At 41.7% G+C, this 20,877-nt stretch overlaps 2 protein-coding genes across 3 annotated transcripts in view; both read left to right on the top strand.

The window, feature by feature from the left end:
- The first annotated feature begins 470 nt into the window (after nucleotides 1-470).
- SLC25A30 (solute carrier family 25 member 30) lies at nucleotides 471-12,214 on the top strand. 2 transcript variants are annotated; one of them, XM_038137848.1, is made up of 11 exons: nucleotides 471-613; nucleotides 1,196-1,285; nucleotides 3,098-3,176; nucleotides 4,719-4,866; nucleotides 5,489-5,583; nucleotides 5,856-5,941; nucleotides 7,138-7,233; nucleotides 8,103-8,227; nucleotides 8,750-8,888; nucleotides 9,725-9,805; nucleotides 10,584-12,214. In XM_038137848.1, the coding sequence occupies exons 2-11, from the start codon at nucleotides 1,265-1,267 to the stop codon at nucleotides 10,623-10,625; spliced, it is 912 nt and encodes a 303-aa protein (XP_037993776.1). In that variant the 5' UTR covers nucleotides 471-613; nucleotides 1,196-1,264; the 3' UTR covers nucleotides 10,626-12,214. The 2 variants fall into 2 exon arrangements, with proteins under 2 accessions (XP_037993776.1, XP_037993784.1); XM_038137856.1 differs by lacking the exon at nucleotides 1,196-1,285 and having other exon boundaries at nucleotides 534-613.
- An 819-nt stretch (nucleotides 12,215-13,033) lies between these two features.
- Nucleotides 13,034-20,877, top strand: part of COG3 (component of oligomeric golgi complex 3) — a 32,338-nt gene continuing 24,494 nt past the window's right edge. The window contains exons 1-7 of the mRNA XM_038137834.1: nucleotides 13,034-13,316; nucleotides 15,215-15,361; nucleotides 15,925-15,986; nucleotides 17,649-17,814; nucleotides 18,586-18,660; nucleotides 18,784-18,876; nucleotides 19,162-19,287. Coding sequence (XP_037993762.1) covers nucleotides 13,149-13,316; nucleotides 15,215-15,361; nucleotides 15,925-15,986; nucleotides 17,649-17,814; nucleotides 18,586-18,660; nucleotides 18,784-18,876; nucleotides 19,162-19,287 — 837 coding nt within the window. The 5' untranslated portion in view covers nucleotides 13,034-13,148. The remainder of the gene's footprint in view (nucleotides 13,317-15,214; nucleotides 15,362-15,924; nucleotides 15,987-17,648; nucleotides 17,815-18,585; nucleotides 18,661-18,783; nucleotides 18,877-19,161; nucleotides 19,288-20,877) is intronic.

Raw genomic sequence — 20,877 nt, 5'->3', positions numbered from 1 at the left:
TAATTGTTCTGCCAAAAATATTGAAGAGGGTATTTCAAAGAGCAGAGTAGCTATTTAAGCCCACCCTGCCCCTTTCTGTTCCTCCACACAGCAGATAGGTAAAGGTTCGTGTGCTGCCTCGGGAAAGCTCAGCCCGGGTACTGCTGCAGTGTCGCCTTCACAAATCGATGGGCAAAATCGGTGTCCTTATAGATAATGGTGAGGAGAAACTCTAAGGGCCGAGTGACCTGCTCGTTAACCGGGGAGCGCTGAAACACCCGACACAGCGGCTCCATTCTCCTGGGGCAGGAATGCTAATAGAAAATGCCGGGCCTGCCCCGCCAGTCCAGCAGCCCTCCAAGGCCAGCGGCGAGGGGAGATCTCTGACTGCAAGGTCAGCGTGGTTAATCTTTTCCCCGGATAATTACAACCGGCTCGGCGACCCCTTCAAACCAACTGCGGCTTTGCACCCACCCCTTCCACACCCCGCTCCCGGCTCGGCCCCTCGAGCCAGCCCGCCCCGGGGCGGAGCCCCGCGTTCCCCAAAAGCCGCCGCGGCCGCGGGGAGCGGTGCTGGGATTTGGGAGCGGCGGGGTCGGCACGGCAGGTCGTGGGCGTCGGGCAGGGCTCGGTGGTGAGTGGAGAGGTGGCGGCTGCTGCTGCTCTGGGGTCTTGGAGAGTGGGAGACCATTTTTCATGTGTAGTAGTCGTAATAGTAGTTGTTGCTACCCTAGACCCGAATCCTCCTTAAATATTTGAAACTGCTATAAGCTCGAGTGTACTGTATGCTCAGTACGCTAGCGATGTTCTCAACCAATACGTAATTCGATATAGGGCTTTTCAAGCCTATTTCCCTTCGGGGAAATATCGAGTTATTTAAGTGATAAGTTTTTTTCATGGAACCTGACTTTTGGGTTTAGTCCAGTCATGCTGTGGTAAAAAGAAAGAGGATTCTCTTCTGGCTGCTGCAGAAAGTGTGTGGATGAATCTCTGTACTAATTCAACCCAATGTTCTTTAGGGTTGAGTATCCCCTCTGGTGTCGTTGATGTTCAGGGCATGGTAATGAGTATTTGTAAAGGCAGTATGTTTCTAGTGAAAGCGGAGACCTTAAGTTTTTCTATAATGATGGCTGGATTTTCTTTTTAAGTAGTTTGCCCCTCGCTCAGCTGATACAGAATTGTTCTGAGGAGACGCTTACTATTTTTATTGATATAGGGAAGAAGCTCTGACTAAGAAGCAAATCAAGAATTTGGAATATAAGCGGGAAATGAGACACCTGAGGCCATGGGGCGAAATTACTGGATGGTGTGTCTTTTTGATTTTTTTTTCCTGAGAAAAACTCTACTTCTTTGCTTTATCTTTTTCTTCTTCTTCATACTTCTTCCTAAAGTATGGAAATCTTGAAGAAGCAGGCTGGAGGTTAGAAGCTGAAAGATTCATATGGTCAGTTTAGCATAGTGGCAGGAGATGAGACTTGACAGCCTTTCAGATGTACAGACCTTGACCTTCACTTTGGGGTCTGTCAAAGGAAGAATGTGCTGTAAAGTTTTTGCATTGGAGTATCCTATTTATATATTAAAGCTTTAACTAATATTTGTAAATCTGTGTGCAAATTGGAAACTTTACTTGACTGTGCTCAGAATTACATAGAAAAAGTGAGTAGCCTTCATTGCCTAGCCAGAGTGAAATATGAAATTAACAGAAAAAGGATCTCTTTTTGTTTTATTAGTGTATATTTGTGATAGACAAAAACCTGTTTTAGTATGTTTGGGGGGCTTAACTGTCAGTTTTGATGAGTTTCTCAGGAGTAAAGACAGGTGTGTAGCAGAGGGTAGACAAACTTAGCTTGGCTTTGTCTCTGTTGATTAAATGATCTGCCATTAATCACGGGGAACTTGGAGCTGGAACTGGCCTCCCTCTGATATAATGCCATATCCATGTGGCTCTGCCTCCTTTGTGTTGAAAAGCTGGCATGGTCTAAGCCTGTGTGTCTGGATCTCTGTACTTCACTCTTTTTGGCAGTATAGTGGGGTGACCTTAGTTGCCTTGTTCTCGCTCTTTTTTTTTTTCCCAAATGTTGTTCTTTGTGGCAGTCTAAAGAATAAGAAGGATTTTTGTGCATGTAGGTGTTGAGTATTGTAAACTAAATATGATAAAAGGAAAACTAGAGCTGCAGAAACTGTTCAGGCCTGCTGAGTGTCTGCAACTCTGAAAATTCATTTTGCTGCTGGGTTATTGGCATTTCTAGAGGGAAGTGCCTAAAGAAGGTTCAGCTATACAAAAGGCAGGGCTAAGTAATGGGTGTATTTTTGATATTTTCTAGTTAGGCACTACAGGTGATAAAGCAGGGAAGAATAACAGGGAGTGTCAGTGCTAAGGGAGGTATTTTCAAGTACAATTTTCCCCTAAAATTAATTGGCAAAAATAACTGTAGAATGCAATGTTTAGGGGGATATCATAGAAAATGGGGAATGAAAACTATTGTGAGGAAGGGGAATGAAGTTCTTGTCTCTTTTCTAATATATTTCAACATCTTGCAAAGCATATGCTATAGTTAATTATGAATTGTGGTTATTTTGTCAAATTCACTAATTGACACTATTTTCATGTAACATTCGTAAGAATGAATATTGTGAACACTGGTAGCAGAAATAGTCTGAATAGAAGCAAAATAGTGTATGCACCCTTATTTTCTGTCCAAGTGTACCAGCTTAGCTCATGCTAAATAACATTGGTAACTGGAAAAAATGAAGTTCTGTAATGACTGCAGGATGTAGTCAGACTAGTTCAGCTTAGTAAAAAGCCTTGGAGGCTATTCACTTCAGTGCTCCTTAACGCTATGCCTGGGAGATAACCTGCTTTAACCTTTCATGGTGAGGAGAGTGGTGGCCCAAATACATAGCAGACACTGATTTGAACCCAGATGCCTTTCTGTGGTATTCCTGTCTTTCCTCTGATTGCCAAATGTATTAAATGTGATTTTTTTACTCTTACCTTTTTTTTACTTGTGTTTGAAAGGCCCATTTTAAATGGACCAGGCACAAAGTTTTTGCTAAGTGTTAGCATGTATATTTATTACATGTGATTCCAGTGGTGTTAAATGTTCCTCTTTCACAGAAAGAGGAACCAATAATGCCAGCACTGAACTGGAAGCCCTTTGTCTATGGAGGTTTAGCATCCATCACTGCAGAATGTGGTAAGTGTTTGCTTTGACTGTTAACATGGTTTTCTTTACTTGAATAGTCTCTATGTAAAACAAGTTTGGTTCCATGCTGCCAGTGACACAGTGGTATATGGTAGTCTGCAGCATAGAGTTTTTTGCTTAATGCTGACTGAAGAGTTGCTCTTATCTCTGTTGCGATGTCAGAACACTTGTGTCTGTAAACTCTCATCCCTGGTGAGTCTTGTTTTCTACACATATTTTGCCTCTGTGTTTTATTATTTGGTGTTTGTTTGATCTGTTCCTAGATAGTGGTCATAAGTAGATACAGCTGCTGCTTTGCTGCAGTAGGCTAGTTACACTCTGAACTTGTAGATTTTTCTCTTAGCTTTACTGAGTATTTATGTTGCAGTGTAAATTATCTTTTTCTGAATGTAAGTGGTTGCTTAGATTTGAACACGTAAATTCAATAGTGAGCAGCACAGAATAATTGCTGTGTTGAGACAGTGCTTCTGATGTTTTAGGCCTCCTCTAAAGGCAGACCTTAAATATCAACATTTTCATAGAGTTGTATTTGAAATGCATGTATGTGAAAGTAAAGGGAATCTGGATTTTCATTGTAGCAGGACATGGTTGGGCATCTGGTGGGCTTGCATGAAAGGTCTGTCTAGGGAAGTAGATGCGGTATAAAATTACACTTAAAACTACTATTTTGTTTTCATAGAGTAGTTTGGGTTGGAAGGTCATCTGGTCCAGCTGCCCTGCTTTGAGCAGGGACATCTTCAATTAGTTTAGGTTGCTCAAAGCCTTGTCCAATCCGACTTTGAATGATTCCAGGGATGGGAAGGGTTTTGACTTAGGAAATTTGTACAAACTTGAGTTTGAAACCTGTCATTATTGACTTGACTGAATATGGCCAATAATGCCAAAAGCTTTTAAGGAAGACACACAATTCATGAAAGCTTTGCTTGTTTGGTAAGCCTCATTTAAACAGATGTAGTTAATCCTGACTCCTTTAGTACTTAGGTGAGTATGGAATGTTGAGGTGGTCCTTTTCCTGGATGGATATGGTTTCTGAACCCTTTCGTAAGGGGAGCATGGAGAATATGAATTGAACATAACATAGTAGTAGGCTACAGAAAAGCAGTAATGGAAATAGGTACTGCTGCTATTTCTTTATACAGCTTCTGGCCTAGTATCTGAAAGTGTCCTCCAGCATTTATTTGCCTTCAGTGATGTCCTCTTCAAAGGTGTTGGTAGAATGCACGTGCAAACTCAGTGCTTGATTGGGATTGCAAAGTCCTTTCAGTGTGGCTGCTTACAACCAGTGTTGCCTGAAAATATAGTGAATGTGAACACACGAGGTAGGCAGTGCCTCTGTCATGCCTTTAGAAGAAACAAGGTGATAGAATGTGAATTGCTTCTTTAATAGAAGTCTTGGTAAGAAAGGCTTCTTTCCCATGGGAGTACTTTTATATGTTATGATACATAAAAAATGTTGCTGTTTCTTGTATGATGTTCTGTTTTCTTTGGTTAGGTAGGTACTTTGTTAATTTTCTCACTGATTTTTCCTTTAAGGTACTTTCCCCATTGATCTGACCAAAACACGTCTCCAGGTTCAAGGTCAAGTTAATGATGCCAAATATAAAGAGATCCGCTACCGTGGAATGGTGCATGCACTGGTCAGAATATGCAGAGAAGAAGGGTTGAAAGCCTTATACTCTGGGTAAGATTAACAGAGTTGCAGCAATGGTTTATGAACAGTCTATTAGTGAAAGTATAAGCCCACTGTATGTGAATTTTTGGGCTTCATGATTGCAAGGCATTTGGCTAGCCTTAATCTGGAAATTGGAGGACCCAGCTTTAATACCTTCAGTGATGCACACTGCCATAGCATTTCATGTTTAAAAAAAAAACCCTAAACAACGAAACCTACATGAAACAAAATACTTAAGCATAAGGTTATTCTCTGCAGTGCTGCTATAGTTGTTCCATCTCTCAGAATTAAAATTGGATTTACCTTTGCCTATAAATGAGCATGCTTTATTTCAAAACGTGCAGGATGGTGGAGGAACTACATTTCAGACATGACTGCCAGCTATTTTATAGATTACAAGTTGAAGCATGGTCTAATAAGAATAATCCCTTCACAGTTCATTCATGTTCTCACAGGCTCTGATCTATTAAAAAAAAAAACCCAAAACCTAAAAAGCTCCAAAGCTTTTTTTGTTTATAATGAGTTTAAATTGCTGATTTAAATGAACAAACCTTTCTTTGCTAGATATCTCTGCACTAGGAAGAGTTTTTGAGATCTTGAGCATAAACATTTTTGCTGCTTGTTTTTACAGGATTGCACCTGCAATGCTACGACAAGCTTCATATGGAACTATAAAAATAGGCACTTACCAGAGCTTAAAAAGAATGTTTGTTGAGCATCCAGAAGGTGAGTGGTCATTTTCTATTTAATTGAGGACTGATTTGCTTGAAGCCGATTCCATTTGGTATCTTACTGTAGCATTTGAACAAGTCTACCAAGAAGACATTCCTTACACCAGCTACAACAAAGTTAGTCAGCAAGGGTAACTCATCAGAGCGGGTTTCTGTAACTGGCTTCTGTAACTGGCACTCTCTGGTTAAATGAGTGGAGGTATCATCCTGTCTTAATGCATCTTAAGCTCTGTGAATCTGCAGCTAAACTCTTTGTTTGTGAAACAGATGAAACCCTCATGATGAATGTTCTGTGTGGTGTTCTTTCGGGAGTAATCTCGTCATCTATTGCCAACCCTACTGATGTCCTAAAGGTAATTATGTAGAGCTTGTCTTTTAATTTTGTTCTCTCCTGAAGTAAAAAGAGTCTCCTGATGAATATAGATTTGTTTTGTAACCCTATTCATTCTCATCTCTTAACTTCTAAAGAATCAGTAACATCCTGAATTCTTGGAACCTCCTTCTGGTCCATACTAATGATTTGGAAGTATGTGTGAGGAAGGTGAAGGCTGGGGAAGTAGTTAGATCTGCACATTTTGAGTGGGGGCAAAATAACTTTGATGCTGTGGAGTTTGTGTGGAAGCCACACTCCATATTTCATCTATACTTCTTGGTAACACTGTTACACTTGGATGTTGCTAGAGCTCAAAACAGGTGAAGATCAGTTCAGAGGCAAGAGTTCCAGGGAATGCTACTTGTACCTTATGATTCCTTAACACTGTAGAGAGGCTTTGTAAACCTGTGTTCCAAGGAAATGGCATTCCAGCATCAATCATTTAAAGTGAATTAGTGAAGCAACCACCTCTTTAAGAATCTGTTAGCTTAATCATAGTCAGTTACTTGAAAGGGTTGATGGGTTTATCTTATAAAACTGGAGCTTGTGACTTAAAAAGCTGCTCCTAATGAAAAGGAAGTCAAGAAAACTCTGTTTTCCTGAAACTACTAAAAAGCTTTGTCCTTCATAGTGCTAGTGTGGTTATGTAGTGGTATTTCAAACACAAGCTTGTATTTCAAGTGTGGCTTCAATTAGTTGCTTCCTAAAATTATATCCACTCACCAAGTCACTTGTTGACAACTCGTATATGAAAGTTACCTTGACAGGTCCCTAAGGATGTTCTTATAAATCTACAGGGTTGAAGATCATGGTTCTCAGTAGCTGAAACAATAATCTGTTTAACCTTTCATTTCAACATGTTCCTGTGAGAATCCTGTAAAGGACATCCTGCAGAACCCATCTGCCAGTCTTATCTAAATGGAGCAGTGTACCCATACAGAAATAGAAGTGACTTAATGCAGCTAAGAATTCTACCACATACTACTTCAAAATTAGCAGCTGCATTTGGATAGTTAAGGCAAAAGATTGCACTATAGTTGTGATAATGTCATCACTTGCTTTTATACTCAAAGAGAAATTGACTTTACTACTTGCAGTTGTAACTTAATAGTTGAATCTAGTTTTCTTATTTTTGGTTGTATTTATCTTTTAATCGTATCTTCAAATGAATCTCAGATCAGAATGCAAGCTCAAGGTAGAACGATTCAAGGAGGAATGATGGGCAACTTCATACAGATCTACCAAAAGGAAGGCACTAAAGGATTGTGGAAGGCAAGTTTTTTTTTGAGCTGTATCTTACACTTCAACTACACTTCCTTCTTCAATTGAATGTCATGTATCCCTACAGTGTTCTCAGCTGAAATACGGAGGATGTAATGTCTGTCATTTGTCGTGACTGCTTCACTGCTGGTGTCTCAGTGCTTTTTGGTGAAGGGTTACAGCCAGCCTTGTGTGTGAGGATTAGCTGCCACTTAGCAGAGGGAGGACACGTGTAGGGTTCAATTAGGGTGACTGGCTCTAGGAACAATTCAACAACCCTCTGCCTGACACCTCTCAATCTGTATGCTCTGTCTGTTTTAAAACATATGCTAAAGAACATTTGGAAGTGAAGGACTTGCTCAGCATCCCTTCTAGCTCAGGACCTCTCATATTCAGTCTTACATGTTGTCTCTTGGGCCGATTACAGTCAATGGCTGTATAACAACTGAAGAGCCAAAATGTACAATTGTTTTGAGCAATTTGGAAAATAGGAATGTTTTTAGTCTGCTTTCTCACAAAGTTTCCTGATCTTCAGTTTTCTGTTCATCCTCCTTACTTCTTCAGTTTTTCAGCTAGCAGCAAAGGAATACTGGTTTTGAGGTTTTAGCTGACTGTTGCTGCAAGAATTGAGATGTTAAGCAGAGAGAGAAAATAACTTCAAGGATTCGAAGTTGCCATTCTGTGTGGAGAAGTGATTTCTGTTATTTCAAGTTTGTCATTTTGGAGTACATACATCTAAGACTTAGTACAATTAGCCTTATTTGAATTTGCAATGTTCTTAACACATTTGTGGTGTTTTGCTTTGTACTATAAGAGCTTGGCTTTTCTAACAGTGCACAAAGTTTGACTTTAAATTTCAACTATATCCTTTCTTTTGCCAGGGAGTATCATTGACAGCACAGAGAGCTGCTATTGTTGTTGGAGTAGAGCTGCCAGTGTATGACCTTACCAAGAAGCACATAATTATGTCTGGACACATGGGAGATACCGTATATACTCATTTCCTGTAAGTTTGTGTACCTGGTTGTATTGCTCATTATTAGATAGTTCTTGCTACAGGGGAGAGGAGTATTTTGATTTTTTTCTATCATATGTCTAGATGTGTACATATACTTGTGATGTGTTTATAATTTCTAGTGTAATAGCATCTCAAATGGTAGCATGGAAGCTAATTTTACTTAGCATTTGGATTTAGCTTTCTTTTGAAATGTGGAAATTTGTTTTGTGGGCGGTCTGAATCATTCAACTGTGCAAATTGAGGTTAGAAGAAATTTACAGTCATATTATTCCCTGGGGCATGAACATCTTTCCAAGCATAATATATATATATATATAAGGGGGCTGTATAGCAAATTTTCAAAATTATGTTTTTATAGTAAATGAAAAGTAACTTTTCACATTCATTAGATGACCTAATTTTTTTAGTAAAAGTATTAAACAGTCATTATTACTGTGTGTTTCCTGGAAAGGGGAAATTCTTGTACATCTGTGTGGTAGATTAGGTTTCATTAAACCCTTCTTTTACTAGTTCCAGTTTTCTTTGTGGGTTAGCTGGAGCCCTTGCATCCAACCCAGTTGATGTTGTAAGAACGCGCATGATGAATCAGAAAAGCCAACAACACGGGGGACACTCAGCCTACAAGGGCACTTTGGATTGCTTGTTACAGGTGAGTAGTTCATGTATCATTATAAACAGAAACTGCTGCCACCAAGCAATGGTTTTGCTGTGGAGCTCAAAATTGTTCTGTTTTCCCTAGTAACTTTGACATGCTTTTTGCCATAATATTTAAAAGGAATATGCTGTCAGTAATGCACTCAAGTGTGAAAAGTATCTACTGTCTTGCCAGAAAGGCAGGAAGAAAGTTAGTGTCTGCTGCAGAGCCTTACTTTGTTTGGGTGCTTGGGTGAGGAGAGGAAGGCTCTCAGCAGCAATCTCTCTTGTTCAACTTATACTATGTCAGGCTGACAGGAAATTATAATTTCATAGGTCAGTCCTTGAAGAAAAACATCTCCTGAAACAGATGGTTTTCTATGTTGCTTACTGCATAATGGAAAGCCCAGTACAGCCAGAGGCAAGGTCAGCCTCTGATTTTGATTACTTTGATTTGGTTTCTGAAGTCTCTAACTTTGATATGAAGTGGGACCATGATGGCATTGTACATGGAGAAGATAGTAAGCTGTTGCTGTCCAGCTGTTGACAGAACAGTCCAAGTCACATTGTCCAGGGAAATTTGAGGTCCATAAAGCAAACTGAAATATTTCAAGGAACTGCCATATGTTAGCTACAAGTTTACTTGCAGCAAATTTCAAGGGGCTGTCAAATGTCAACTGCAAGTTTACATCTAATGGAATGTATTTCTTTGTCCTGGCAGACCAATTTAAATTAAGGTTACGGGACTAAGCCACCCCCTTGTCTGGTACAGTCTTGTTAGCTGAGATGCTGTCTGGATTTCTCACTAAAAAAGAATTACATAAATGTGTTATTTTTTTTTTCCCCCCCCAGACATGGAAGAATGAAGGCTTTTTTGCTCTGTATAAAGGCTTTTGGCCAAACTGGTTAAGACTTGGTCCTTGGAATATCATTGTATCCTTTCCAGAGGTGTGCAAAACAACTCAGTTAGCCATGCAACAACAAGTATTGTTTTTTACAGAATTACTCAGTGTGGGAAGTGTCATATCAGCACAGATATTCCCTTTTTTATGAATGGAAAATTGTGCAGTTGACAGGGTTTTTTTGTTTTGTTTTTTTTTAGTTAACTGCTTCCAGTCAGATTGAATTTGATTCACACAGTCAACACTAAAATATGATCCTGCAAAATAATTTTCTGTTCTTCCAGTTTCATACCTGCCCATTTTCTTTGTTATGAGCCTAGTTTTAATCCAAGTTGACCAGGTGAATTAGGAATGGGGGCTGTTTCCAGAACTGGGGAAACTGTTGGCATTTACTGATGTAATCTTTTTGTTTATCTTAGTCTCACAATTTTGGCTTTGTTTCAGGAGCCAGCTGATCAGGGCGCTGGGAAGTGAGTTGGTAGAAATGTTTTTTACAATAAACAAACCTTCTGTAGCCCATCAAAGCTAAGTGATTAAAGACTCTTAAGGGCTTTTGCAGGACTGCCTCCTCAGTCCTGGGTTTAAGATCCTGAGGAAGGGATGGGAAAGTATTTTTATATTGCCAGCCTTTAAGCAAGTTTCATTATTCTGCCTAGTGTTGTGTAAAAATGCGGCCAACCTGCAGCAGGGCAAAAGAAGGAGCAAGGAGTGGAACACAGTTGCACACAGATGCAGTTAACCTCCAGTAGTGAAGGGACCAGTTTCCACTGCATGAACAGGAGACAGTTTTCCTTAATCAGCTGTGCCAGTTCTTTCTGACATATGAACAGCTGAAGAAATTGGATGCCTGACATGCTGAGCTGTGTACAGAATTCTGTTCATGTACTGTCTGAGTTTAGAGCAATGTGCAAGTTGTCTTGAGTGTTTGCTCTTTATTGTCTGAGCTGCTGGCCAAAGGAAGAGGTCACTGCAAGACTGAATGAGAAGAACCTGGAAGTGATTTCAAGGCAAACTGGCTCCTGTAACCATAGTTTGTGCACGTGATTCAGTGGATGATGTGCACTGTTTTTTAGACTGAACCAAACATGGTGGAATACCTTCTATCAACTGTTTCAGTGTTCTTGAATGTAAAGATCGGCAATGCAACTTTGTGCATCTGAGTCTCAAAGCATAGTGTTTTATAAGAGTCAAAGAAAAGGAAAGGGTTTTTTCTTCTGTATTTCCATAAAGGAAGGAAAAGAAAAATATTTCTGTAAAGGAAAAAAGTATTTCTGTAAGGGAAGATAAGCAGAACCAAGGAGTTGGGCTTTTCCTGCTTTCAGAAATGTATACAATTTGATTGTAATAGCTTAAAGCTTCCAGTTAACTGGAAGTGTCACAAGACATCTTTGCTGGCTTTCAGGCTGACAAAATAACTACTGCAGTATAAAATCTGTTTCTGGGTTTGAAGCTTTCCTGTGTTCTAAGTCCTGAGATGTCTGCATAATTTTCTGGGAATAATCCAGCTTCATTAGCAAGTGTGGTTGCTACAGTTGACAGTTTTGCATAGCTTGAAGAAAGGGTTTTTTTTTCTTCTTCCATGTATAATTCCTGATTTCAGCATAAGTGCTTCTTAAACATATTCATATGGAAATTGCTAGTAGGAATGAAGTTCAAACAAGTTCATGCCCATCTGCTGATCTTGTAGAGAAACTTTCCATGCCTCTTCCATCCTTGGAAAGAACTATTGGTTTCTGACTGTTTTACACTGAGCAGTCAGGCTGTGTCATGTGGGTGCCTTTGTGACAAGAGCCAACCCCTCCAAAAGTAAATCTACTATAAAATGTTTTCCTCCTTTAAAAAGACACCCAAGTCCAGAACTAGTGAACACTTTCATACACCAAAGATGCTCAAGTTGCTGTTACATGCAAGGAAACACTTGATGCAGAAATCAACCACAGCTTCTATAAACATTACCTTTAGGCTTAAAGGTATATCAAAACTTCAGGGGTGTTAACAGTTACATCAAGCTTCTTAAGTGCTGTTGTTGAATTCCAGGAAAAAAAAGAGTAAGATGCAAATTGTAGGATAGATCTTCTGTGTTTACAGAGGGCAGCAAAGCAGGATCCATAGCTTTGGATTTTTGTAGCCTTGTGTTAATCTTTTACACATTTTTCATAGAATTGTGCATTCCACTTAAAGATGTTTCTTTGTGATATCAAAATTTCTGTAATCACTTAAAATTACTAATTTTGAATTCACAAATAGAATTTTTAAATGCACAAGGCACTTTCCTAAGGTAAAACATTTTCTATATATAGGGGTATGCTGATGTGCAGTGTTTCCCCTTACAACTGTTTCCTGCTTTAATAAAAAAAGTGTAAATATTTTTGTACACTGTGTAAGTAAAGTACATGTTTTTCAAGCCTATTAAAATGTGAAGTGTGATGACTTAGAACTACTTTGTTTTGAAGTTTCAAATACTTGAAGTTTGCCAGTTTGGAGTGACAGTGACTGCACTGTACCAGTTAATCTGTGGGGAAGCTGGAGAGGTACAGCTGGACAAGATGGACTGGAATTGACTGCAACACAGGCAACGAAACAGTGCAATGGTAGCTCAGGATCTCGGCTGAAGCTGTGCCCAGGTGCCTGAGAAGGGCAATGCCATCCTGGCCTGTATCAGCAGCAGTGTGGCCAGCAGGAGCAGGGCAGGGCTGGTCTGCCTGTACCTGGCACAGGCGGAGCTGCATTTCAAGTGCTCTCTCCAGTCCTGGGCCCCTCAGCTCAGGAACGATGTTGAGGTGCTGGAGTGTATCTGGAAGGGTCTGGAGCACAAGTCCTGTGAGGAGGGGCTGGGAGAGCTGGAGCTGTTCAAGCTGGGGAAAAGGAGGATCGGGAGGGACTTTGCCACTTCCACAACTGCCTGAAAGGAGAGTGCGGCCAGGTGGGATTGGTCTCTTCTCCCTGGAAACCAGCGACAGGGCAAGAGGCCAAAGCCTAAAGCTGCACCAGGGCAGGTTTAGGTTGGACATCAGGGGCAGTTTCTTCTCAGAAAGGGTGGAGGCACGGTCCCTGGAGCTATTTAAGGAGTGACTGGACGTGGCACTCGGTGCCATGGTGCTGTTCGGTCACAGGTGCCCGGGACGACCCGAGGTCTTTTCCGGGCCAGTCTGCGACGCTGTGGATCCTCCCAGGCGCTAGGGGTCGCCATCCCGCACGGCCGCTCCCCGTGGCGCGCCTCTCCGCCCCGTGCCCGTGACGCCGCTGCCACGCGACGCGGCGCGGCGCGCTCCGAGCCTCCCCCGGAAGCGCCGCCCCGCTCCCGGCGTTCCGCCGCGCTCCGGGCGCCGCTCCCGGCCCGTCCCGGCCCGGCCGCCCGTCCCGCCGCCGGCAGCATGCTGGAGCCGCCGCCCGCGGAGCCGCCGCCCGCGGGCAGGGACGTGCGGGACCGCCTCACGCTCTGGGACCGCCGCCCGCAGCCCACCGCGCCGCTCAGCGACCGCCAGACCGACTCGGTGCTGGAGCTGAAGGCGGCGGCCGAGAACCTGCCGGTGCCTGCCGAGGTGAGGCTGGGCGCCGCCCGGCTCGGAGGGGCGGACGGCGGCAGCGAGGGCGGGAGTGGCGGCGGTGCCACGTCGCCAGGCGGACGGCGGTGACGGACGGCCCAGAGCGGCTGGGCCTGCGGGGCCGCGGCCGCTCCCGGGCTTCAGGGGGCTCAGCGGCGTTCTGCGTCCTGGGTCGCGCTCACAGCCGCGCCCCCAACCTCCCTCCCTCCCTCCCTCGGGAGGGCTCGCTCTTCTGGGAGCCGTCCCGAGGAGCCTCCTGCCGCCCGCCCACCCCGTCTGGCAGGGGTTTGTCAGGCAGCGGTGGGAGCTTTCCCCTGAGAATCCACGGGCTTTCTCTGCCCGCCCTCGCCGCGTCCCTCAGTCCACCGACATTTGTCCTGCTCAAGTTGGGAGCTTTAGTCGTGGAGTTCATTCTCTTGGTCCTCCTAAATTGAGCCTTACCAATGCATAGCTGCTGGCGCCAACGTTATTTCCTGGTATGAATTGCAGGCTCTCGAACGAACTGAGGAAAGCCAGGAATAGGGGTAAAAAGCTTAATAATTTGTCAGCACCATAGAGGACATGGTCTCCCACGGTGTAAAATTCCAAACTCTGACAAGGTGATTACTTAGGAACACTCCCTTGTCTGCAAAGGGAGGTGGAACAGAATCCTTGCATTCCTAAGTGCACTTTTCAGGAGGTGGTTTGTATTTAAACAGGATCGTAGTGTAAGATACAGTGCCATAAAATCAACAAAGCTTGCTCTCAGCAAGTTTCTGAAAGCTCAGAACTGCCAAAAGGAGAGTGTAAAGCAATTCCTTCCTCAAATACACCTGTTTCATTTAATCCTTCCTGGTTGCTTTTTTTTTTTGTGTAAGGAGAATGCAAAAAGTAAATATTGGCAGGCATCCAAAGTGATTGTAGAAGGATGTCCTGCTACCAGAAGATGTTTTTAAGGATCTAAACCAGCTTGGCAACAAGGCAGGTACTCTGTTTGCCAGTGAGGACAGCAGCAAAGCCAAGACATTGAGTTCTTCAGAGAACTGGGACAGCATTGTCTCGGCTGTCCTGAAGCAGCAGGCTCTGATGGATTCACCTTTCCCTCTGTATTAGACATGAGAGAAACCCTGCTCCCCTGCTGGGGTCAGCCCTGTTTTGGGGGGCAGGGTGGAGAGGTGTGTGGAAGTTGAACAATGTATGGCAATCTGTTTTTTCTCAAATAGTTGGAATACTGATGGCTCTTTTTCTGTCGGACTAATATTACCAGGCAGGGAATATTTTACTAAGCGAGTTGTTTTCTAAAGAGATACCAGTTTGTAGTTAAGCACTGTTTTCTGGTTTTACCCTGCTGATGTTCTCAGAAAACATACAATTCATCATCGTGTAATTGAAGAGGGTATTATATTAGTTAAGTGTGTATAACAGTATTTTTCTTCTTGAAATAATTTCTTCCATATAGGCTAGTGAATAGTCTCTGGTCATACTTAAATACAATTTATCTCAAGTTAATTTTTTCCATGTTTTTCTTGCTTAAACAAAATAATTGTGGCTAAAAATAATTCCCATTCAGCAGAGCTATTCCTTGTCTTCTGAATAAATTATGGCAGCAATCTTGAATTTTCCTTGAATGTCTAGTAAAAAAACCTGACGGTTCCTGAGTGGTGTTTCTAAATGTATGGATGTTGTAGTTGTTGGTGCAATGGTTGGACTCAGTGATCTCAGAGGTTTTTTCTAAACTTAATGATTCTGTGATTATCTCATTGATAGGTAAAATGTCCATTGCATTTTTTTTCTTCAAAAGTAGATGCCTGTAATTTTCTCATCTTACTGCTTTGGATTGCTTTATAGTTGAGCTGCAGATATGAAGGGACTCTCGGTGAGTTATCTGACCAAAGTTTGTGGTGTTTTGTGAGCAGCTGCCCATTGAGGACTTGTGCAGCCTAACGTCCCAGTCGCTGCCCGCTCTGCTGACAGCTGCGGTGCCAGAATCCACTGAGGATGTCCTTTTGAAGGGATTTGCATCACTAGGGATGGAGGATGAAAGAATTGAAACAGCACAGCAGGTAAGTGAATGACCTCCAAGGTGCAGTGATCTTCAGAGAATTCTGTTAGTTTCTGTGTGTCTCGCCTAGCTTTTGGTGGGTTTGCTAAACCTTTTGGGGTGTTTTCAAGATGCAAAAGGGGGAACTTGGGGGGAAAACGTCACTGAAGTCTTGGCTCTTAAGTGACAGGTACTTTTTGCATTTGGAGTGGAATTGAATTCGAGAATAAGGCACCCCTTCACTAAAGTGGTGTTGCTCTTGAAGCAGAAGAACCCCAGTTACCTAATGTGATATCCTTGTTCTTGTGCAAATAAAGCCATATGAAATCCAGTCTTTACCATTTTAACTCAGTGAAGGAATAGAATGGAGTATTTCAGGTGGAAACTCAGTGAAGGAATAGAATGGAGTATTTCAGGTGGAAGGGACCTACAGTGAGGAATTAGTTTCCTAGATTAATAACTGAATTCTGAAACAGCTCTGTTTTTAACAAAAGCTCATCTTCATTTCATAGATCATAGATTTGATTTTTTTTAATTGATTGCATGTGATATCTATATTGTTCACACCATAAAAATCTCTTCTAGTTCTTCTCCTGGTTTGCTCAGGTGCAAACACAGATGGATCAAGATGAAGGTGCCAAGTATAGGTATGTGCTCTTCCTCAGTTCTTTTCACTATATGCAGTTCCACCCTTGAGGGACTTCATCTTGTCCATTAATGTTACCACGTGTTCATATTCAGCTGGCGGGGAGTGGGGGAATGTGTTGGAGCAGCTGAGGCTTTCCAAGGCTGTGTGCCTCATTCCCAAAGGCCATTGCCCAGGTGGCAGAGCAGTTAAGGGGACACAGATTTCCTTCTGAACTGCCCACTGTATTTAGACAGATGGAAATCAGGTTTGGCTTACAGACAGGGCTGTAGACAAAGGCAGTCTAAGAGCTTTCCTATGATTTTTCAATTGCTGCTGCTATTGGACTGGCATCCTCTGAGGGCTAGACTGTATAAGCAGATGTGGCTGGTGGTCATTTCTGTTCTCACCATTTGGCTCACCAGTGACTATGGTTGTCATTCTGTATCTGCATTCCCTGCATTTCTTGACACTTTGCTCAACTCGAGTTTTGAGTCTTGCCATTCTCATCTGTTTTTGTGTAACTGAATTTTCTGTCAGGCTCAGAAGAAACCCTTCTCACTGACTTTGACAGTTACTCCTTGGGAATCTGGAGTACAGCTGAATGGTTTAGCTAGATCCGCTCGTGGCTTTTATAGAAACTGGCTTCTGTTTTCAGACTTCACAAACTTGCCCTTGGCCACAAGGAGATGCTGCTGTATTCCCTCTTCTGTTTTTCCTCTGCTTTGCTTTGGGCTGTTTCTTTCTCTTTTGCTCTGACATTTGAGAACGCGACTTTTCTTAAAAGCAGAGGGTGAGGCATAAACTGATCCTGTGATCTGATCGTTAAAAACCTAAAAGGAGTAGCAGGCTTGCACTTTGTCAGTTGACACGTTCATAATGGTGCACACAGGTACTCCAGTGTGCCGTGGATGTACAGTGGTTTGTAGGCTGGCCAGTATGGTACTGTCTGCAGGAGGTCAAAGGTGCAGAAGGAAGGTGAATAATTTCTTTGCCTGTTGCACATGGATACAGGGAATTGCTTTACTTGCATCTTTGTACGTGGTCAAGTAGAACCCTGAAGTTTTAGCTGACATCCAAGAGTAAATAATTTTTAATATGCTTTAGGTAAGCTGAATGCTTGACATAACATTTAGTTATAATGTAGAGTTTTTGTCTGCATCGAGCCTTGGGCAAATCTGGTGACATTAGACACCGGATCTATTTCATCTAAGCCTCTTTCAATCCTCACAGTAAGTTTTGAATCCTCTCGATAATTTCAGCTACTTCAGGAGAGAAAAAGTAATTTCTAAATGGAAACTGAAAATTAGTAGAAGAGACCCAAATGAGCACCCCTGTTGGGAGCAAGGCCGGTAGAATTTGGCTGCTTGCAGAAGTCAGTGTGTTTGTGCTGTCCATTTAGACAGTACTCACACAATGCAGACCAGCTGTGGTGCAAGCTGCTGCTTTCTAGGTAGGCTTGCTATAAGGAATGTCAGGGAGATGGAGTGGCTATTCCAGACCCGTCAGCTCTTTTACTTCTAAAATAATGAAACATTTGCTTATTGTGCACTCTTGCTTGATGTAAGTGATCTCCTATTCCTAAAAGGAGAAAGGTGGGGGCAGTGTCCCTGCAGGCAGCTGGATTTACAAATACAGAAAGGGAAATTTTACTTCTGTTATCTGTTGGTTCTCTTTTTTCTAGACAGATGAGGGATTACTTGTCTGGCTTTCAGGAGCAGTGTGATGCTATCTTGAATGATGTGAATAGTGCCCTTCAGCACCTGGAGTCACTGCAAAAACAGTATCTTTTTGTGTCTACAAAGACAGGAACGCTGCATGAGGCCTGTGAACAGCTTTTGAAAGAGCAGGTAATCTTTGATGGAAGGGTTACTGGGAACTAAGACATCTTAAATGACAGTTTCTTTTTCTTGGGCTGGGAAAATATATGAGCTGTGGTAACACTACATCTGTTTGCTTTGGACCTAATTTTTTGAGAATGTTTCACCTGCAACTGGGGGTTATGCAGTATTCAGTATGTGTCAATATGTGCCTTAATGAAGAAAGTTAGCTGAGGGCAGTTTTTGTAACTGATGCCTGACAAGTGCAAACTGTATTGGAATTAATAATTCATATCACTTGCAGAAGTATTTTGAGCTGCTTACTGCAAGGTCCTTAAAGTTGGGAGCTTATTTCCCAGATACTTACTTTTTCCTGATGAACTGCTGCAACAGTGGTATGTGGTTTTTTTTCCATAGTCAGGCTGGATAAGAGACAACTTTTTAAGACTCCAGTCCTGAGATACAGGATTTTTACAATTCTCTGTGATACTGATGGCAGCACTGCCATTAGTATTTGTATGCAGCACTGTCTGTGAGATACAGACAAACCTGTAGTATATATTATTTTAAATACACTACTGAAAATAATGTGTCAGTCTCTGGTGAGAGAGCACTGCTGTGTTCTGCATCTTTTGTTGTACTTAATTTGTTGCAAGTTACTTGGAGCTGTTGAACAATGGTGTCTGCTGAAAGCTGAAAGGGAGACATAATAATTTGATACACACGTGTGTATATTATATATATATATTTAAGCCACTTGCTAGGTTGATGATTTTCTTTTATTTATTGTTTCTTTACTAGTCAGAACTTGTTGACCTGGCTGAAAACATCCAGCAGAAACTTTCTTACTTTAATGAGCTGGAAAATATCAACACTGTAAGTATTATTTCGTTGTTAATAGTCTTAGAAAATGAAAATGTACCCGTCTGTTGAACTTAGTCACCAACTAAGTAATGTGCTTAGGTTCCTTACAATGATGCTTTGTCTTGTTTTCCAAAGAAATTGAATTCCCCTACGCTGTCCGTGAACAGTGAAGGATTCATTCCCATGCTGGCTAAGCTTGATGATTGTATTGCATATATTTCATCACATGTAAGTCATTCTGTATTTTTGGTTAAATTGTCACAACTTTGTGTTCATACTTTTGTAATGATTTTTTTTCCTCCAAAGAAAGTTTTCTCTGCCAAATACAGGAAGAAGTTAAGGATGGTGCTTTATAAACATGAGAAATTTTTATTGAATATACTTTTTATTCTGCTTAATTTTTGTAAAATACTGCTTTTAGTTTGTACAAGCTAGCTAGTTATGTGTTTTAAGTTTGATAAATTTTTGACTCTTACTATTTCTATTTAAGTTGTATTTTTTTCTTTCTTTCAGCCAAATTTTAAAGATTATCCTGTATATTTGACGAAGTTTAAGCAATGCCTTTCTAAAGCTATGCACCTTATCAAGACATACACTGTGAATACACTACAGAACCTCACAACCCAGTTAATGAAAAGGGTAAGGTGAACCAGCAAGTGAGAAGTGGAGCTGTACTGAAATGTCTATTATAACATCAAACAGTTCTCTTTTTATTTTTTTGAAGGTGGGATGTGTCAGCAGATTGTGTGAAAATAGGTCAGTGCAAACACTATGGTGTTTGTGTAGGTTGTCCAATACTCAGCCAAGTATGACAGAGATCTAGTGATCCAGAAGATTTAAAAGTAGTAATAATTAAAAAATGATGGAAATTGAAGAAGGTGAGGTTGGTGAATTGACATAGGCAAGCAGTAAGCTAGTGAAGGCCAGGGATGGATGAAGGACTGTTTATGAGAGACTCCAGATGGCCAGACAGTTGCTTTCCTGAACCAGAATGTGCACTGGAGCTCTGAACTGGCTGTTGGTGTGTTGCCAAATGGGGAAGGTACCCAAGAGAAATAGAGGTACTGTGGTGTTTTGTTTTGGAGGTGGATTGCTTTGGAGACAGAGAGAGATTAAAGGGAATACTTGAAAAAAGTGTATAGGAGTTGGGTGTTACTGGATGGTAATTGTAAAGCACAACTCTGAGTTCATACCATGATGGTTTCAGTATTACATTCCAGTAAATATTCTTGGGTGCTCTTGGTCATGTAAATGTTCATTTATTCTGCAGTGGTTTGTGTAGCTGCAGATAACAACTGTGCCAGGTTCCTGTTAGTTTTGCCAGTATTTTTTGTTTCAGTTTAAAGTGTTGACAGTGATGCTAGAGTGTCCCAGGGAAGAAACATCCTGTCCAGGTGTTTACTCCCCCTCACTCCAAGGAGATGTAGGCATAAATGTGAGCAGGGAGGTTTTTTGGTCTCATTAAAATGTTGATAGTCTCATGCTGCAATATTCTGGCAGGGCAGAAGGGAGAGGGGAATGTCTCTTCCTATGCGCTTTGATTCTTTCTCCAAAGAATTGTTGTGTACCTTGTGCTCAGTTCTATTACAGGCAAACATGGTGTCCTGAGGGATAATCAGTGAATCTGAAAGATGCCAGAATTGAGAACTGGCACACCAAAAAGAAGGGAATTTTAGGCAGTGTTCGTGGAAACTTGTGGAAGGGTACTCGTGGAGTGAAGATCTTGGTTAAGTGGCATTGAACATTTTTTGTGTTTGGTACAAAACTAGGTTTTGTTTTACAAAAAAGGTATCATAGCTTGGTTTGATGCCAATGGATTGCTCTGACTGAGCTGAATTTAAACAAATTTGAACATCTCTTATAATCAGCATGTCTCCAGAAAGAAGTGCAAAACGTTATTTTTGAATTTGAATTGCTGCTTAGGAGTTTTAAGCCAGGAAGGATACATCTTTTAAGAGTCGGATGACCTTTTCCTTCCCATGTACATAGGGGTTTTATGGATATTTTGTACAGTTTGAAACGTTAAATGGCTCCTTCTGCTAGAAGTGCAGTACTGGACCGGACAGTTTGTTAGTTAGGATCAAGTGTTGAGTTTTCCTATTGTAACAGAACAAGACTGTCAGGACTGGAAAGGGACTGAGATCTGGATGTTCTTTGGTGGTGCACACATGTGAGTGGAGGTTTAGATGTAAGTTTGTAGAAGGATGATGAGGTTGCTCACGAGGATAA

Source organism: Motacilla alba, chromosome 1 (genome assembly GCF_015832195.1).
Source record: "Motacilla alba alba isolate MOTALB_02 chromosome 1, Motacilla_alba_V1.0_pri, whole genome shotgun sequence".
Taxonomy (NCBI): domain Eukaryota; kingdom Metazoa; phylum Chordata; class Aves; order Passeriformes; family Motacillidae; genus Motacilla; species Motacilla alba.
The sequence above is the reverse complement of the archived record's forward strand: the minus strand, read 5'-3'. Positions and strand labels throughout refer to the sequence as shown.

Excerpts from the sequence above, each read along its gene's own strand:
- SLC25A30 (XM_038137848.1), top strand. The coding sequence starts at position 1,265 with ATGGGGCGAAATTACTGGATG. Across the intron at positions 5,584-5,855 it reads GTTTGTTGAGCATCCAGAAG|ATGAAACCCTCATGATGAAT; the intron begins GTGAGTGGTCAT and ends TTTGTGAAACAG. Across the intron at positions 7,234-8,102 it reads GCACTAAAGGATTGTGGAAG|GGAGTATCATTGACAGCACA; the intron begins GCAAGTTTTTTT and ends TTCTTTTGCCAG.